This window comes from Gobius niger (genome assembly GCF_951799975.1).
Source record: "Gobius niger genome assembly, chromosome: 3".
NCBI classification, from domain to species: Eukaryota; Metazoa; Chordata; class Actinopteri; order Gobiiformes; family Gobiidae; genus Gobius; species Gobius niger.
This window is the reverse complement of record NC_136854.1, coordinates 22285478-22301067: the sequence shown is the minus strand read 5'-3', so window position 1 is coordinate 22301067 and position 15590 is coordinate 22285478. Positions and strand designations below refer to the sequence as shown.

The 15590-nt window shown below is 40.7% G+C and overlaps 2 protein-coding genes across 2 annotated transcripts in view; both read left to right on the top strand.

Moving 5' to 3' along the window:
• Nucleotides 1–217: 217 nt before the first annotated feature.
• On the top strand, nucleotides 218–2265 carry hpf1 (histone PARylation factor 1). Its single transcript, XM_079552786.1, has 8 exons — nucleotides 218–311; nucleotides 663–846; nucleotides 921–1101; nucleotides 1178–1276; nucleotides 1453–1597; nucleotides 1704–1791; nucleotides 1877–2049; nucleotides 2116–2265. The coding sequence occupies exons 1-8, from the start codon at nucleotides 273–275 to the stop codon at nucleotides 2248–2250; spliced, it is 1044 nt and encodes a 347-aa protein (XP_079408912.1). The 5' UTR covers nucleotides 218–272; the 3' UTR covers nucleotides 2251–2265.
• A 595-nt stretch (nucleotides 2266–2860) lies between these two features.
• The window catches only part of LOC306961047 (uncharacterized protein), a 67682-nt gene continuing 54952 nt past the window's right edge, over nucleotides 2861–15590 (top strand). The window contains exons 1-2 of the mRNA XM_079553655.1: nucleotides 2861–3268; nucleotides 14506–14607. Coding sequence (XP_079409781.1) covers nucleotides 3137–3268; nucleotides 14506–14607 — 234 coding nt within the window. The 5' untranslated portion in view covers nucleotides 2861–3136. The remainder of the gene's footprint in view (nucleotides 3269–14505; nucleotides 14608–15590) is intronic.

Below are 15590 nucleotides of genomic sequence, written 5' to 3'. Positions count from 1 at the left end.
ACATAGTTCAACGGGGGGATTTACCTGTCCTTCAGGCAAAGTCGTCAGTTCGCATCTTCTCTTCACCTTGAATCTTTCTTAAATCTTGAAGCCAATCCTTGAAGTCATCCAATTGGCCGGTCCCTCTTATTATTGGAGTATTTCTACGCCTGGGTAGTTGCAGTCCGCTCTCGTGGTCAGTAGAGTGCAGCAGTACGCGTTTCAGCGAGATCTCTGCTTCACTGTGCTGCTCGAAAGCCAGAGGAAGTGAACGACAGGACGAGGAAAAAAACATGGCAGGGCGCGCAAAAAGAAAACTAAAATCTCTTCAGGTACGAGTATCGAGCCCCGAATCCTTTATCAACAAATGCGCTGGTTTGCAAGGATGTTCAACTGCACAAACGATTCTTTACAAATGATTTGGACGGTGCAATCCGCGGTGTGCGCTTTGGGCAGATGTGATGCATGATGTCCGCGTCGCAGCACTGGACACGGCAATATGGCAGTGAATGTTGTATGTTGTCATTCATTCGTTGCCGAAAGATCTTAAATTACAGTAAAAAGGCCTTGTACACGCTCACAAATTACACCGTTACTTTTTTCAGCAACATTTAAAAGACCTATACCTTTATTGCGTGAGTTGGCCATATAATGTACAATGTATTATCTGTATTTGTGTGCAGGAGTCGGTTTCTGAAAATAGAAAACCGAAGAAAACCTGCACAGACGAATCGACGGAAGTGTCTTTATCAGCTGTAAATCCACAACAACGAGATGAGCTGAAAGACCTTTACAAACTTGAAATGCCTGAAGATTTGTACCACTTTTGGGACTTCTGCAAGGAGCTGCTTCCAGACGACCCCTGTGGTACACCAGTCTAACATCTGATATAATCTTTTAGTGTTATTTCCATAATAATATTGTGTTTTTACTCTCTACAGGTGCATTAACAGACACTTTGGGGCTACAGCTGGTTGGTCCCTTTGAGGTTCTGGCTGGAATTCACAAAAAACTGAAGACTAAACCAAATTTACATCTTCACTGGAGATACTTCTATGATCCACCGGAGTTGCAAACTATAATTAAAAATGATTGCAACAAGCTTCACTTTGGCTATTACAGGTACGTGATTAAAAAATGAATAATGATCTGTTGACTATTTGCCAAATTGAATTCAAATTTGATGTCTTCTTCGCAGAGATACCCCAGATTCACTTCCATCCTTTGTGGGGGAAAGTGATGCCAACAAGGGCTGTACTATAACACAGATGGGTGAAAATGTGTTTGCTGCAGTTTAGTGAGTACACCCTTTTGGTTTATTTAAAAAAACAAAACATTTTAAAAAAAAATTATTATCATGTTGATGCAACCTTGGAATTATTGGGCAAATGCTCAACCTGTGAGCCACAGCCGCTCCACATAGACCCTTTACTTACAGTTTAACAATGCAGAACCTTTCTGTTTTGCCATCAGTTTGTATCTTCAGAGGAAGAAGAAAGAAAAGGGGAGTCAGAAGGCAGATTTGGAAGGTCTAGAGGAGAAGTTACATGACAAAGCTGAGGCTCTGAGCTTGTCCCTAGAGCAGAAAACCAAAAACATGAAGCAGAGAGACAGGAAGGTACACCGATACTAATAACCTGAGAAACATTGTGTATTGTAAATAAAATGAGAACAATGTTGAATGTTTTGTGTGTGTGTGTGTGTGTGATGGTATTTTTTGTTAGGTCGTCACAAAGACATTCCATGGAGCTGGCATAGTTGTTCCTGTTGACAAGAATGATGTTGGATACAGAGAACTACCAGAAACTGATGGTAATCTTTATCTTTATTGCTCGACATCAGAGCATTCAAGTGAGAAATTCAAAAATATATGTTTGTGTGTATTCTTCTGTTTTAGCTGGACTTAAAAAGATCTGCAAAGCCATTGTTGAAGCAAAAAGTGATGAAGAGCGAATTAAAGCATTTGGACCTATACAAGAGATGATCACATTTGTGCAGTTTGCCAATGACGAGTGCGACTATGGCATGGGTTATGAGCTGGGAATAGACCTCTTCTGTTACGGATCGCATGTAAGCATTTCATATGTTTGATTAAAATAGTGTTTTTTAGTGTTGTTTAATGTTTTTCCCCATTAGTATTTCCATAAGGTTGTCAAGCAGCTTCTCCCCATGGCCTACAACTTGCTGAAGAGGACGCTGTTTGGAGAAATTGTTGAAGCGCATCTGTGCAACCGTAGTGAGGAGCCGATGGATCTACTGTCTGAAAATTAAAAAGATAACATAAAATCTTTTTCTTTTTTCTTTTTTTACTATGTACATTTGTCTTCTGTACTTGTTTATGTTAAGTGCAACTGTAATTTCTGGTGTCAGTCATGGTTTGGAAACTTCAGTGGTGCATTCATAGTGAACAGTAAATATCAAATTGTAATAAAGATTTGTTTATATTTTTACAAACGTTGTAAGAAATATTGTTATTATTATTGTTATTATATTAATAAGATGTTGCGGTTATTAACATTAGCCTGATCTAAGCCTTCCACTTTGTACTAAAAAAGCTCTGATGGCAACGGCGTAGCAAACATCTTTCCCATTTTTCTTCAGTTTGATACCACCAAATTTGGTATACATCAAGTGCTTTTGATTGATTTATTATATAAGCTTAGCCAGAGACTATAGCTTGTGTCTACTTTGCTTTGTGTCATGTCGTGCATAAAACATTTGTATTAACTCAAAAACAAGCTACGCAAATTCTAACATCTGAATGAACCGTGTAGCTTAAGTTTAGGGACATTTTTTTCTGTCTTGCTTGGTGTTTCAAATGTGTAGTTGTATTTCACGGCGCGCAAGGCCTAGTCAGTTTAATGGGCAGTCTCTGTGACGTTTCCCATTGCCCTTGAAGGCAGCAGCGATCCTGCGGAGTTTCGGGAAAGCGCATCTGCGGCGCGCTCACATTTCCACACACGCAGGCTCCTGTAGCACTGGGGAGCATCCTCCAGCCTGCGCACGGACACCGTCCTGTCTGCTGCTGAACTAACTGTACACAATGATCCCGTGTCCCAACGAACCTGCTTGATTCCGAGGCCCGAAGAGATATCACCTTGCCCCGGCTACAAGACCCCCGTGACTGCGGCGGCTGCAGCTGCGAGCCCGAGCCATAATGTCAAGTAGATCTGAAGAAAGTCTCTTCAGGGGCGGCGGCTCCGACCGGGACTTGAAGATGGCCTCCTCAGCCAGCACTTCTCCGGAGGGTGGACATCCTGCTCCTCTTCACCAGGGCCGGATCCGCCAGGTGGGTCTGTACCCCGTTCTCTGCATTGACTGGCCCAGCCAGCCGTGTAACGAGCAGTGCACACTGGCAGTATGAGCTCTCAAAGGCGGTGCCTTACTCTAGCACACCGCCACGTTTTAATTTATCTGTTTTGTTATGAAACAGATTCACAGTCGATGTCTTCAGAGTTCAAACACGTATGTCAATGCATGTTTTCATGGACAATGGTGTTGTGATCTCAGCGAGGACTGTGAGACTGCTCACATCTATGGTGCCACTTGTGTTGGTCAAAAAACAAACAAGCTTACTTTTACTCTATTAAATATTATGCACAATAGGTTTTAGGAGACATAGTGTCTGTGGGTTATGCTTCAGTTGCTTGAGAAATATAGCCCAGACATATTTTTGCATAGAGATGCAATACTCAATCATTAGCCTTCTTAAATAGCTCAAATTGCATTATGTTTATTGATCCTGAGCCTTATTTTTCATCTTTTTGCAGAGGACAGTGTATTTATCATGAAGGGCTTGGTGAGAAAGTTAGGCAGATGTGAGATCACTGTTTGTTTACATGTGCTAGACTTTCTTTTCTTTCTTGCTTTGATTTGACAAATAGACAATAACAGTGTAATTGTAGGTTTAATAGCTGACTGATGTCTATCTTATTGATCTCACCTCTCATGACAGGTCAATATTTTGGTATAAATGCTGACTCAGCATCACTCTTCATATGAAACATGATAAGAGCGTATGAGGACAGATGCACAGGTCTTATCGACCCTGGGTGTATTTGGTGGCTAGAGTCAGGAGATGGTAGGAGGTGGGTTGTTTCCTGCTTGAGCTCACTCTTTCAGGCTAATGTGATTTCAGTAATGGACTCCAATGCCACACACACACAGTCCAAGCAGGCAGCTATGCACACAAGCTTCTTCTTTGGGTGGGGCCACTGATCTCATCCCAGTCAAAAGAGTTCCACGAGCGTCCATACCGTTTCATCTGAACTGGGGATGAATGTTTACATGATAACTTGTAGCTTTTGCTTTGAGTGTGTCATGGAAATGTGTCTCCATCTTTTGACTTGGACAAAGTAACACTTTGACAAGAAATCTTATGTTGTGTTTAAGGTGTAATAAATACTCATAAGACAAAGTGGGACAATTACAAAGGAATAGAGTGATGTTAGTTGTCAGGCTAAAAATACTGTGAGTGTGATTTTGCAGTAGAAAAATAGCCACTTCTTGTGTGAGCAAGTGTCTGAGTGTGAGCTCAGTGGACCCGAGTCATTGAGCATTAACCCACAGCTCTGGGCTGTTGTCAGGCAATACAGATACAGTCTGTTTTCTCATCACAGGACAACATCACCATCACACCTACAGCCAGCCCTTAATATCTTACTTTGCAGTTTGTAAATGCAGTTTTTGTCCTGTTCTGATCTTTTTAACACATACCTGTGTTTGTTTTGTATGAATGTAGCAGCTGCTTCTTACATTTTCGTGTTGAATTATGATTTGTCACTACGTTGTGTCAGGTGCAATCCTTGTAACAGGCCACTTACTGATGTGGGGTAATGTGGGTGAAGTGTCAGTGAGAGTATATAGGCTTGGTCTAGCGTTCCATTCACGCACCCCGCTTCTTTTTCCACAACAGTGATGTCCCAGCAGGTCAGGTTTCTCCACACCTTTTGACATTTTCATCTGCTCCTCTTCAGCTCCTGCTCTGTCTTTGCTGCCTGTCTCTGTCTCCTCTGGGAGCTCAGTGATGGGATTCTGCAGGAAGAGAGTCCTTAATGGAGCATTCATTACTTTAGCTCTTCAGGCTGGTTTGAGCCATACGTACTGGAGCTACATGCGCACGAGCTGCACTCAGTAGCATGTAAGGTTCTCTGTGGTTACGGAGGGTGGTAAATTTGCCCTTAGTGTTAGAGCACTGGTTAGAAGAGCTCATGAGTAATTATATAAACGTAATTACATCAGTATTATTACTCATGAGAGTGATCGGCAGCTGTAAAAGCAACAAAAAACATACCATTCTTTCATTGAATTGTTCATAATAAGAGATTATAAAGTTAAAATGAGATGCATGCTAAAAACTGTCGGATAATGGTTGTTTATGAAGGCAACAATTCTTTGATGGGAATTTTTTCATATGTTGTTGCACGCATAGGAAACCTGTGACGTTCCTGCCCAGAGTCTATATTTGCCATAGCACATCTTGTACGTAAATAGCTATCACATGGCTCCATAATGCCTAAGTCCCTTTCCAAGGATCTAAGGTATGTGATACCTCTTATTGGGTAAGAGAAGGAAGTGAGAATGTCAGACAAGCCCTAGTTCACTGTCACCATGATCTTCAAGCTGGTTAGATAAGGTCATAAAGCTGTGTACTGTTTGTGCAGACAGATATATGTGCATTGTATTGTTGTGGACTTAAACAAAACATTATGTCAATGAAAAAAACAAAAGGAAGCCCCATATTGTCTGCCGATGCACTGTCATGCTTTGTGGGGGAGCAGGTGTTTTGAGATCAACGTTAAAAGCATCTTAATTATTTATGACTTATGACTTTATTTCCCGTTAGTTGAATGAGGCACAGAGAGAGGGTGGTGGGCGTGGTCAGTGATCAATAGGCTTCTCAGAAACACCCCCTTCATTCTAATGTACCCAGGCTCTCTGTCTGCTGTCTGGATTTATCTCCTCTCTTCTCTCATGTTTGCCGGCGCTGGGGATCCTCACAGGAACACACTTCAAAGCGCTTCACTGTGAAAATAGCACGACGGCACAGGAAAGGCAGCAGAATGCAGATTTATTACACATTTGATTGAATGCTTAGATGCTTTTTTTCATTATTTGACACTATTGAGACTAAGGGGACAAACCTACATGTCATTTCTCTCCAAACAAAGCTGTTATCATCACAGGATTAGCTAGACCTTTTCCATTGTAAAGCAAACTGTGCCTGGACATAGTCGTTGTTAATCACAGTTCAATTAAAATTTGATGAATCGCAAAAGATGCAGGTGCATTTGCCTTTTGAGTCAAGTCATAAAGTATCTTATAGTTGGATCGTCAGAAGAAACACGTCTTAACCAACAAAGGTCAAATTTAGATGCATCGAGGAAAGATTGCCACTGCAGCAGGATCATAGCACTGTTGGACTAGTTTCTCGGTCTTATCTCATTTATGGACATGGCAAACTGACGTCATATTTTTTCTCCGGGGACTTGGCTGCACTTCAAACAGAATAAGTGAATGCTGTAAATTACTGTGGGGTTACTGCTGTTTTCCAAGTCATTGCACAGAGCGCCACCAATAGAAACAAAGATGCTTGAGGTCGAACTGTTAGCATATAAAATAATGTACACCTGGCAGCAGAATGTGCACAATCTATTTATAGAGACAGAAAGAGAGGTTATATTATGCTGGACTTAAATTGCTGAGGAACAACATTAAAAGAGGTACAAAAGAAATGGTGTGAGGGGAATCGTGACTCGATAACTTTTCAGATCAAATCCAAAAGACAAATACACCCGCATCATGAATATGCATAATTATCCTCCCTTTTTGACATCTATACTTGTATGCAACAAAGACATTTTGCCAGTCATGTTTACATTCAGTCAATATGTACTGGCATTCGATATTATTGTCACACATGCTTTTTCACCTGGTGTACAGGCAGAGCTGCAGTTCTTAAACTTCTCACAAGTACCATCATATAAACTATTTGGCTTTGTTTCTGTGAAGTACCACCAGGTTTAGACCAGCACTAAATCCAGACTATACAAGGTCTAAAGCTAAAGTAAAATATGCTAAACCAGGACCCAATAATAAGACCTTAAAAGTCCCAAATTTAATCTAGCAAAAATGAATCATTGTTAAATATAACCCACATGTCTCCAGCGATAGCATCTTAAAGCAACACGTAGAATTGTACCCAGTAAACAGAATAATACAGTGTGCAGTAGCCTCTGAGTTACAGTGAGGTGTGGTCATCTCAGCTTTCTCTCTCTATGACCTGGTCTTCCCCCCGGCCGATCATGTGACTGTATCAAGGGTAAATGTCTCATCTAATACATCTCACCATGCGCCATTTTTTCTTCCTCCACTCAAAAATACTATACTGTACTGTATACTGTATTCTGTTCCTTACATAAACCAGACCATGTGCTGCTGAACGTGTGAAATATTGTCTAATCTAGTTTTGAGACAGACTGTCGAGTGGGTTTGAACTGTATGGCACTGACCTTTCCTAACCAATATTAAATGAAACAGAGCATGACGACATTTTAGATCCATCGCCCCATTGTCTCTGCACACAGTTACAAATGTAATAGATTTGACTCTTGTTTACATGTTTCTTAAGTACAGTATATTAGCGACTGGACACTTTGTATTGACATTACAATGGGTGTATCCCCCTGAACCACTTTCAACGAGTCTCATTTGTGAAATCTGATACAAAATCAATAGTGACTTTGTGTTCCGTTGTGTTTATGGCTGTGTAATTATTTTATTGATGCACATTGTGTCAAGGATTATTCCAACCAATCTTTACATTTGCTTTAATTAGCAGTGAAAACATACAGAAAGTTTTTCTCAAGGAGCCAGGTGGACAGAACCAGTGACGTGGGCGTTTTTCTCCCTCCTTTTGTGATCACATGATGCAGGGTTCAGCTGCAGTTTAGAATCAATAACCTGAAGGGAAATGTGTGTGTGTGTGTGTGTGTGTGTGTGTGTGTGTGTGTGTGTGTGTGTGTGTGTGTGTGTGTGTGTGTGTGTGTGTGTGTGTGTGTGTGTGTGTGTGTGTGTGTGTGTGTGTGTGTGTGTGTGTGTGTTCATCAAACGTCTGCTCCGAGTAACAATGACTGTGGCATAAAAAATATACTTTGGCTACTTATATCTTCAGAGTTTTGTTAGGTGTGTTCAGACAAAGAAGTATTATTACCTATGATTACCTATTATGCTGCTGTTAAAGCAACAATTGATTTTTAAGTGCGATGCTTTTGTAAATGGTATTGTACTAAATAAGAAAGAGAATTGTGTTGCTGGATTAAAGTGGTTAAATATTGAATAGAATTTCTACATTGACCATGTGCTCTTAAACAGGCCATCATTCGATTTTATATGAAAAACAGACAAAACAAAAACAAATCCATCCCTAACATGTCTGGGGAAAAGCAAGTAAGTGCGTGCTGCAGATTGTATCATGAAGAATGAACGGGTTGAAGTCTCAAAACAGAAGCATCCTCCCTCCATTAAACTTGATGGCTCATAATGTACTGTATGTTTGGCCCACAGACTCCTCTCACCAGTCAGCACAAAGTCCATTAGAAGGTAAACAAGCGATAAACAACACTGTGAGCCAAGTGCCACAATAACTAATAATGATATCGATAATCATAATTATGACCGCAATTAGTGTATATTTGGTTAGAAGCAAGTGAGTATTCCTTTAATAGTCATAATTCACAACACTTGGACTGAATCTTTTAGAAAAAATGTCTAATTGCAACTTTACTGGCCAACTTGGTTAGTTAGTTTAAGAGTTCAAATTAAAAAAAGTTGAAAGTTTTACATTAGTCTAATCTTTCCATTGGAGGAAATTTGCCTAAATAACTGCTGCGATTGATTTACTAATTACAACTATTCAAATTAACATTTTGCAATTCATCTTGCCGTCCTATTGGTAACTGATTTCAAATCGTAGTTACTTATACCGGCTCCAAGGCCACGCATGTTTGTCAATATATTGGATCATGTAAAACTAAACTCGGGCTACATAGTCAACACATGTGCAGACAAGTCATATGACACGATCCTCTTGTATCTGTCTATCACTCCGTCCTAATGGGCATTATAAAAGCCCTGGATCTATAAAGTGGAACGTACACCATTAGCCAGTCTCCCTACAGGAGCCAAAACCTGCACACTGTAACGTGACTCCTAAATGGACGCACACTGGTCTGGAGCTTTTTAATGCATTCTCTTAATCCTCATCAACCTAGTGGATGAAGGGGTCAATAAGATGATATTGATCAGCTTTTGCTAATGTAAGTAGCTATAAAATGGTCCCAGTGTAAATAGATGGACAGAGATGTGCGGGGTCAGGTGACATGGCAGTCAATAAAATATGGATTTGTGCGAAAATTGAGAAATCTAGACCTTGTGTTCACCCGCATTTTGTATGTAATGACGCATAGATCACTGTGTCATTATGCCATATGCATTTGTGGTATTGTATTATATGTATGTGTTTTGGACTCCTAGTAATTTCTTTAATTAACATTAGTTCATGTGTTTTTTTCCTAGATTTTTCTTAATGGACAATGTAAAGTTAGATCTAGGTGGTTTAAAAATAAGTGCCGTCTTCCTACTCCATTTCATGTACCAATGTATAGGCCTGTTTGTTTTCTTTTGTGTCCCTTGTACAGATGGCATTTTCTGTATTCCTTTCTGGTTATTTTGCCCAAGAAATAAGAAAGAAATAAGAAAAAAGATAAAGAAATATTTTATACATGTGTCTTATTAGCAAATTGTACCACTGCAACAAACTACTTGTAAATAATGGCCAGCAGAGGGCGGTAGTGCAGCTCAAGTCAGACAGAGGAAACCTCGGCCGGGGTGTGTGTGTGTGGGAGGGGGGTTTAAATGATCGTGCTGGTTCTATCACTTCCACCTTTAGTGGCAGAGCTATTTGGCATGACACTGCCGCTGTTAAATACACTTGCACATCAGGCTTTTTATGTGGGACCAGAAATGATGTTAGTAGCATCCCTGTCCGTGGTGCTGAAATGACAACCTTGTAGACCCATATACACCATTTCCAGTTCATTTCCTTCTGCCATCAAATCTGTCAGTGCTAAGGTGCAGTGCAGCTGAGGCCGGACCAACCCACTTTCCTGTGTGTAACGGGGGAAGCCAGAACTGCTTGTTTCTCATCCCTCTTTAGATGAATGGTGCGTTCCCTCAATATATGATCTGACATAAGAACAGTGTGTACTCAACCTGTATACTTTTACAACCCGTGATCCATGTTTAAACTTTGTTGTTCCTCAGTGATCTCCAGGCAGAACGATGACTATGCCATTGGGGGTGCGCTAGTGTGCAAATATGGATTAGAAAGCAATGTGCTTGTCATAATGAAACTCACTCTGGCCACAAGAGGTCAGTAAATCCACAAATATTCAGTCAGAAATTATTCCAATGCCTTCAAGAGGGTCGCAGCTGATGGAGAGTCACGTGATCAGTGAAGGGTAGGATTAGGGTTAGGTTTAGTTTGGATTAGTTTAAGACAGCATTGTCCTGCGGAGGTGACGTCATTTCCTGTGGAAAAGTGGAGCTCCACTGATCACATGCTCCTCCATCAGCTGCGTTCAGACCCTTCGCAATGAGGTTTTGAGTAGAAAAAGAAATCAAACCGACCTTATCTAACCAACAGATGATGCTGAATCTGTGTCGTTTACGTACTTGATTTTCCCGATACTTCTGATGATGAATACAGTGAATATTTTAAACCAAAATTTAAACTCCAGTTAAAAAATGTATTTGAGTAGAAATGATAGAATTAAATGTACACAATATATTTTTCTTCGGTAAAGTAAAAACAAATATTTGCCTTCAAGTTAGTTTAAAGTGCCAATAGAATCAAATTTTAAATGCTGAAATATGTTTAACATAAGTTTAAATGGTTTGTTCTCTTACCCTCGAGTAATTTCTATGTATTAGCACTAGCACTGTCCCACATCTGCTCAAGCGCTGTTCATTTGCATTTACTGTGCACATCTGGATGGGGCCATCAGATGTGATCTGTGACAGGGAGGACTTACTCTCATCATTATTCAAGCCTATTCTGCCATCATCTCCTGTCTTTGCCCACATTCATTTGCCCGGCATTCTTATTTCGTACTGGACTGGTGGTGCTGGAGTAAAGATTGGTTTTGCTTTTTATATGGACAGGAACAAAAGCTTTACCTATAGTTTCAAACTATAGGTAAAGTCTTATGCTACCTCTGCATGACCACCAGATTTGCAATTTGAGGCAGTCATGGCCCATGCAGCAGCTCACCTAAAGAAGGTCAGAGAACTTGAGCAACACCCTGAGTATCAAGCTCTGCAGAAGGCTAGAGAGAAAAGAAGGCGCCAACGAGCGAGGCGTGAGCGAAAACTGCAGGTACACATTTGTTTTTAGCTTTGGGACTGCTTACATTGCTGGAATACTGAATATCATACAATAGCCTCTGTCTTGAATTGTTTTCCCGCAGCCTAATATATTATAGTGAGTGCATGGAAGCATGCCAAAATGGACAATCATGAGGCAACTCTATTTAGAGATATTCATTATTTATGCCAGTACAGCATACATGTCATAAAATACAAGATGTGTTCATTCTTAAAGGATAACAGGCAGAACTACCCACCAATATCTATCTTATTACATATGTGTGTGTAAAATAAGCCTTTTATGTAGGAAGAGGATTAAGTGCTAATACAGTTGATTTATATATAGACTTAAGGGTTGGGCATTTTGTCTATGGGATTATAACATGTATGTAATCTAGAATGATTTATTACAAAGCTGGTTGTGTCTCAATCTACATAAATCCTGTTGAGTTCCACAGATAATCTGCCTCACAATCAATCCTGTGTCTCTCCACTCAGCACATGCATCACCAGCAATGTACTTATTGTCATTGCATAACGCATGTGATCCTCAACTACTTTTCACCACGTGGCATTGCTTTGTCAGTTGTAACTTTTGTCTTTTTGAGTCCGATTTGCCATTACATGCATTTTGAGGAGCTTTGTGTAACAAGAGTAAAAACTCCAGGAGTGAAAAAGGGAAGAAAAAAACAGGAGGATCAGTAGAGAAGAGGAGGAGGAGGGAGTCTCAGGCACTGGTGGGTGAGAGAGGGAGGAGAGTGAACTGTGCTCTTCATCAGTGACTTTACTGAATTGGAAATGAAGCATAAAGTTTTATCTGGATGAAAACACATTAGTGCAGTTTTAGTGGTCACATTTTGGTCAACTCCGTAAGATTATGGGCCCGATGAGTCTGTAGACTAGATGTTTGCGCGGTCGGGTGGCACTCTGTGCAGTGCAGCTTCATACCTGCCGCAGTAAGTGGGCAGGACAGGGAGTGGACAGACTCCCATGGCGATGTGAGTGTCTGCCTGCCCTCCGCTCAGCTGTGGCAGTGGACAGAGCAGACAGGCACTGGTCGCTCTGAGCATCTTTCCTCCATGGATGATACTCAGCCTTGAAATAGGCTACGAGAACAGAATAATACATGAGCAACCCTGCCGCACTCTGGCCCACCTCCTCCAAGCGGGCCAAAGTCCTGAACCAAGCTGGGTCTGAGCATGGTTTGATTGCGCTCACACACAAACAAACAGCGCTGAAAGGGTTTTCCGCGCTTTGCACGGTTCGGATGGAAAAGTGTGAGTGATGCTTCCCTTTTTTTCTCCTTCAGAATAAAATGACTAAAAACCTTTAGGCTTTGCCGTTAACGTTTTTCTCACCAATCCTCAATGAGATCAAATAGACTTTGCAAATGCCGATCTAGTTTTTCTATGTAATCCGAGACTGTCCGTTTTGAAGTTGTATTGAAACCTGACCTTACTGGTATGTCCAAAGTTTCATTGAGTTTGATGGCTCTTCGTGTTCCTTGACAGCACAAGCTCATGCTCTCTCCTGACAACATGGAGCCCAGCTGTCCTGCACCCCACCCTGGCACACACTGTAAGGGGCTGGGTATGCTCCAAGACAGGCCTCCCCAAGTAAAAATAGCTCACAGGAAGAAGTAGTATTCAGGATTGAGGTGGACTACTGAGAGAAATGGTTACAAGACGAAGGTGAAGAACACCAGATGAGGATAGAACAAATTCATAGACAAATGCAGATCAGGAAGCAAAGTGGAACTAATAGATATTTGTCGATGCAACTATAATGGGAAACTCGACATCTTGTGAGAGCTGTGGATCTCCTAAAAGGGCCAAGAGTGAGAATGACTGTAACCATCGTACAGACTGCTACAGGGCAGCTGAGTCTGGAAATGACTTTGATGATTCTTTGGTAAGAGATGAGCATATCATGAGTTTTCTTTTCTGGATTTTTGAAACCTGCTCATGTGCTACATTAGTGTCAAAGTCTTCATTACTCTGTTTACTCCATGAATACAGTGCATGTTGTTGGGCACTGTCAGCATGTATAGGTGCGTAGTAGGGATCACGCTAATTAAAGGTTTGGCAGCAACTCTCATGAGGGGGTCAAAGCATGCAAAATATGTGTTTGAGAGTGTGTGAGAAAGGCCGCGACCTTTGTGGTATCAGGGTGTCAACTTAATCCAGACATGTGAGTGTGTTTGATCACAGTGCACACAAATTAGTCGTCCAACACCAGTCCTGGAGATCTCTTTTCAGACTTAAACGTGCTTCAAATAGTTCTACACTAACAATGGCAATGTGAAGCCCTTTGACCTTAAGACCCTATACACGCATAAGACTCTGAGAACAACTGCATTGTTTGAACAGCTGTGATTTGTAAGAAAAGTGGGATTCCAGTTTTTTTGCAATATACCCAACATAAACATTTAAGAGAAAACTGGAATATGAATTGTTAGAAATACATGCATTTCAAAGCTTTTTAGGAGACTGGATGGAGAGGCAGATTATTGTGTTGTTTATAGAAAACATGTCATTGACTTGACACTGTGCTTTGTGGTGGTACAAACTGTGATTTTGATTTTTATTACAGTACCAGCTGCACAATATGGCAAAAAATAGATCATATTCCTCATATTGATCAATCTCAATAAATATAGAGAGACAAATTCAGATTTTACCATCATGATTCATGAATATATACTTTTTAAATTGAGAAGATAAATAAAATAAAGTGTTTTGTTTTATTATATTCCAAATTAGCAATAATAAATGTTGTCTGTTCTGGTATCAGAAATCTCCACAGTGGATTTAACCATAATGCACTGATTTATGTTCACATCTTTTGGTGGAAGGCATTCAAGCTATCCTTAGAATGTTTACAGGATCCAGGTCAGCAGATATTCTGTACCTTCCAAAATTACCGCTTTTGCAAACTAGGTCAGAATGGATGTAAGTCAAATATGACTCCTGGCCACTTGTCAACAAGTAGCCTAATTTGTGTTTAACTTTAAATGTGCAAAAAAAAAGTCTGATGAGCTTAATTTGTATTTGTGTAAGACTAAAAGTATTTAATGATTCATTTTTTCTGTCTTTTCAGTCTGACAGCAACACCAGTTTCCTACGAGCGGCTCGAGCAGGGAACATTGACAAAGTCTTGGAGTTTTTGAAAAATGGTGTAGACATCAGCACATGCAACCAGGTAAAGAAACTACCTTACATTGCTTTTGTTTATAAATCTTTAGGGGCCATTTTGACAGGAGAGAGTGGGACAGGACAGAACAAAGAGTTTTATGGGCCATCCACAGCTTATCTAAACTGTTCCACGCCCAAAGGGCCTCAGACTACTTTAGACCATGAGGCCTTGCCTGGTTTGCTTGTTGGGCTGGCTGGTTTATGATTAGATACAGTGATTAGATGAGGAACAATGCACACTCAGAACAAAAAGCCTAAAACCAGAAAAACCCACCTGTTTTGGTGTTACGGCTGAGCTAAATGTTCAGTGAAACAAAGCTAGATTATTGGCATCAGCTGTTTATGGAAAGGCTTTATAGAAAGCATCGAACTCTATTTAACGTCCCTTACATTGCATGGTAAGTTATTAAAATGTTGAGAGTGGGACATAGAGGTGAAATGAAAATAAAAAGTTGATGATAAACAGGAAGTTACTGTACCTCTTTGTTTATCAGGGTCTAACCCAGGGGTGTCAAACATGAGGATCCTGCCCTGTAGAGCATAAATTCCAGAGTATGTAAAAATTAAAAAGTAAGTCTTGAGCCCTTATGATTTTTTAAAAGAATAACCTTAATGCTCATTCCAGCCACTAGGGGGCCGCTTACATTTTTTTTTTTAAAAAGGAAAGGTTTTCTCACGTGTTCAGCAGAGGGCACTGATATAATAAGAGATCAGGATATGAACAACACATTATAGCTACGTGGTAAGTGGACACTCTGCCCCAGGGCGTCTGTGGCTTCAATAGCAGCTTACCACCACCAAGTGTGGAAAGTGAGTTTGACACCCCTGGTCTAACCCTTTCATCTTTCTCCACCGCGACACCCGTTGGTCACTCACATAGTGGTCTGGGCTGGTTTTGAATTTAAAGCAATGAAGCAATGAAAAGTAAACCATCAGGGGGCGCCCCCACCCAATCAAACTTCTCTCAAGTTCCTTTCCGTTCCGCTCTCA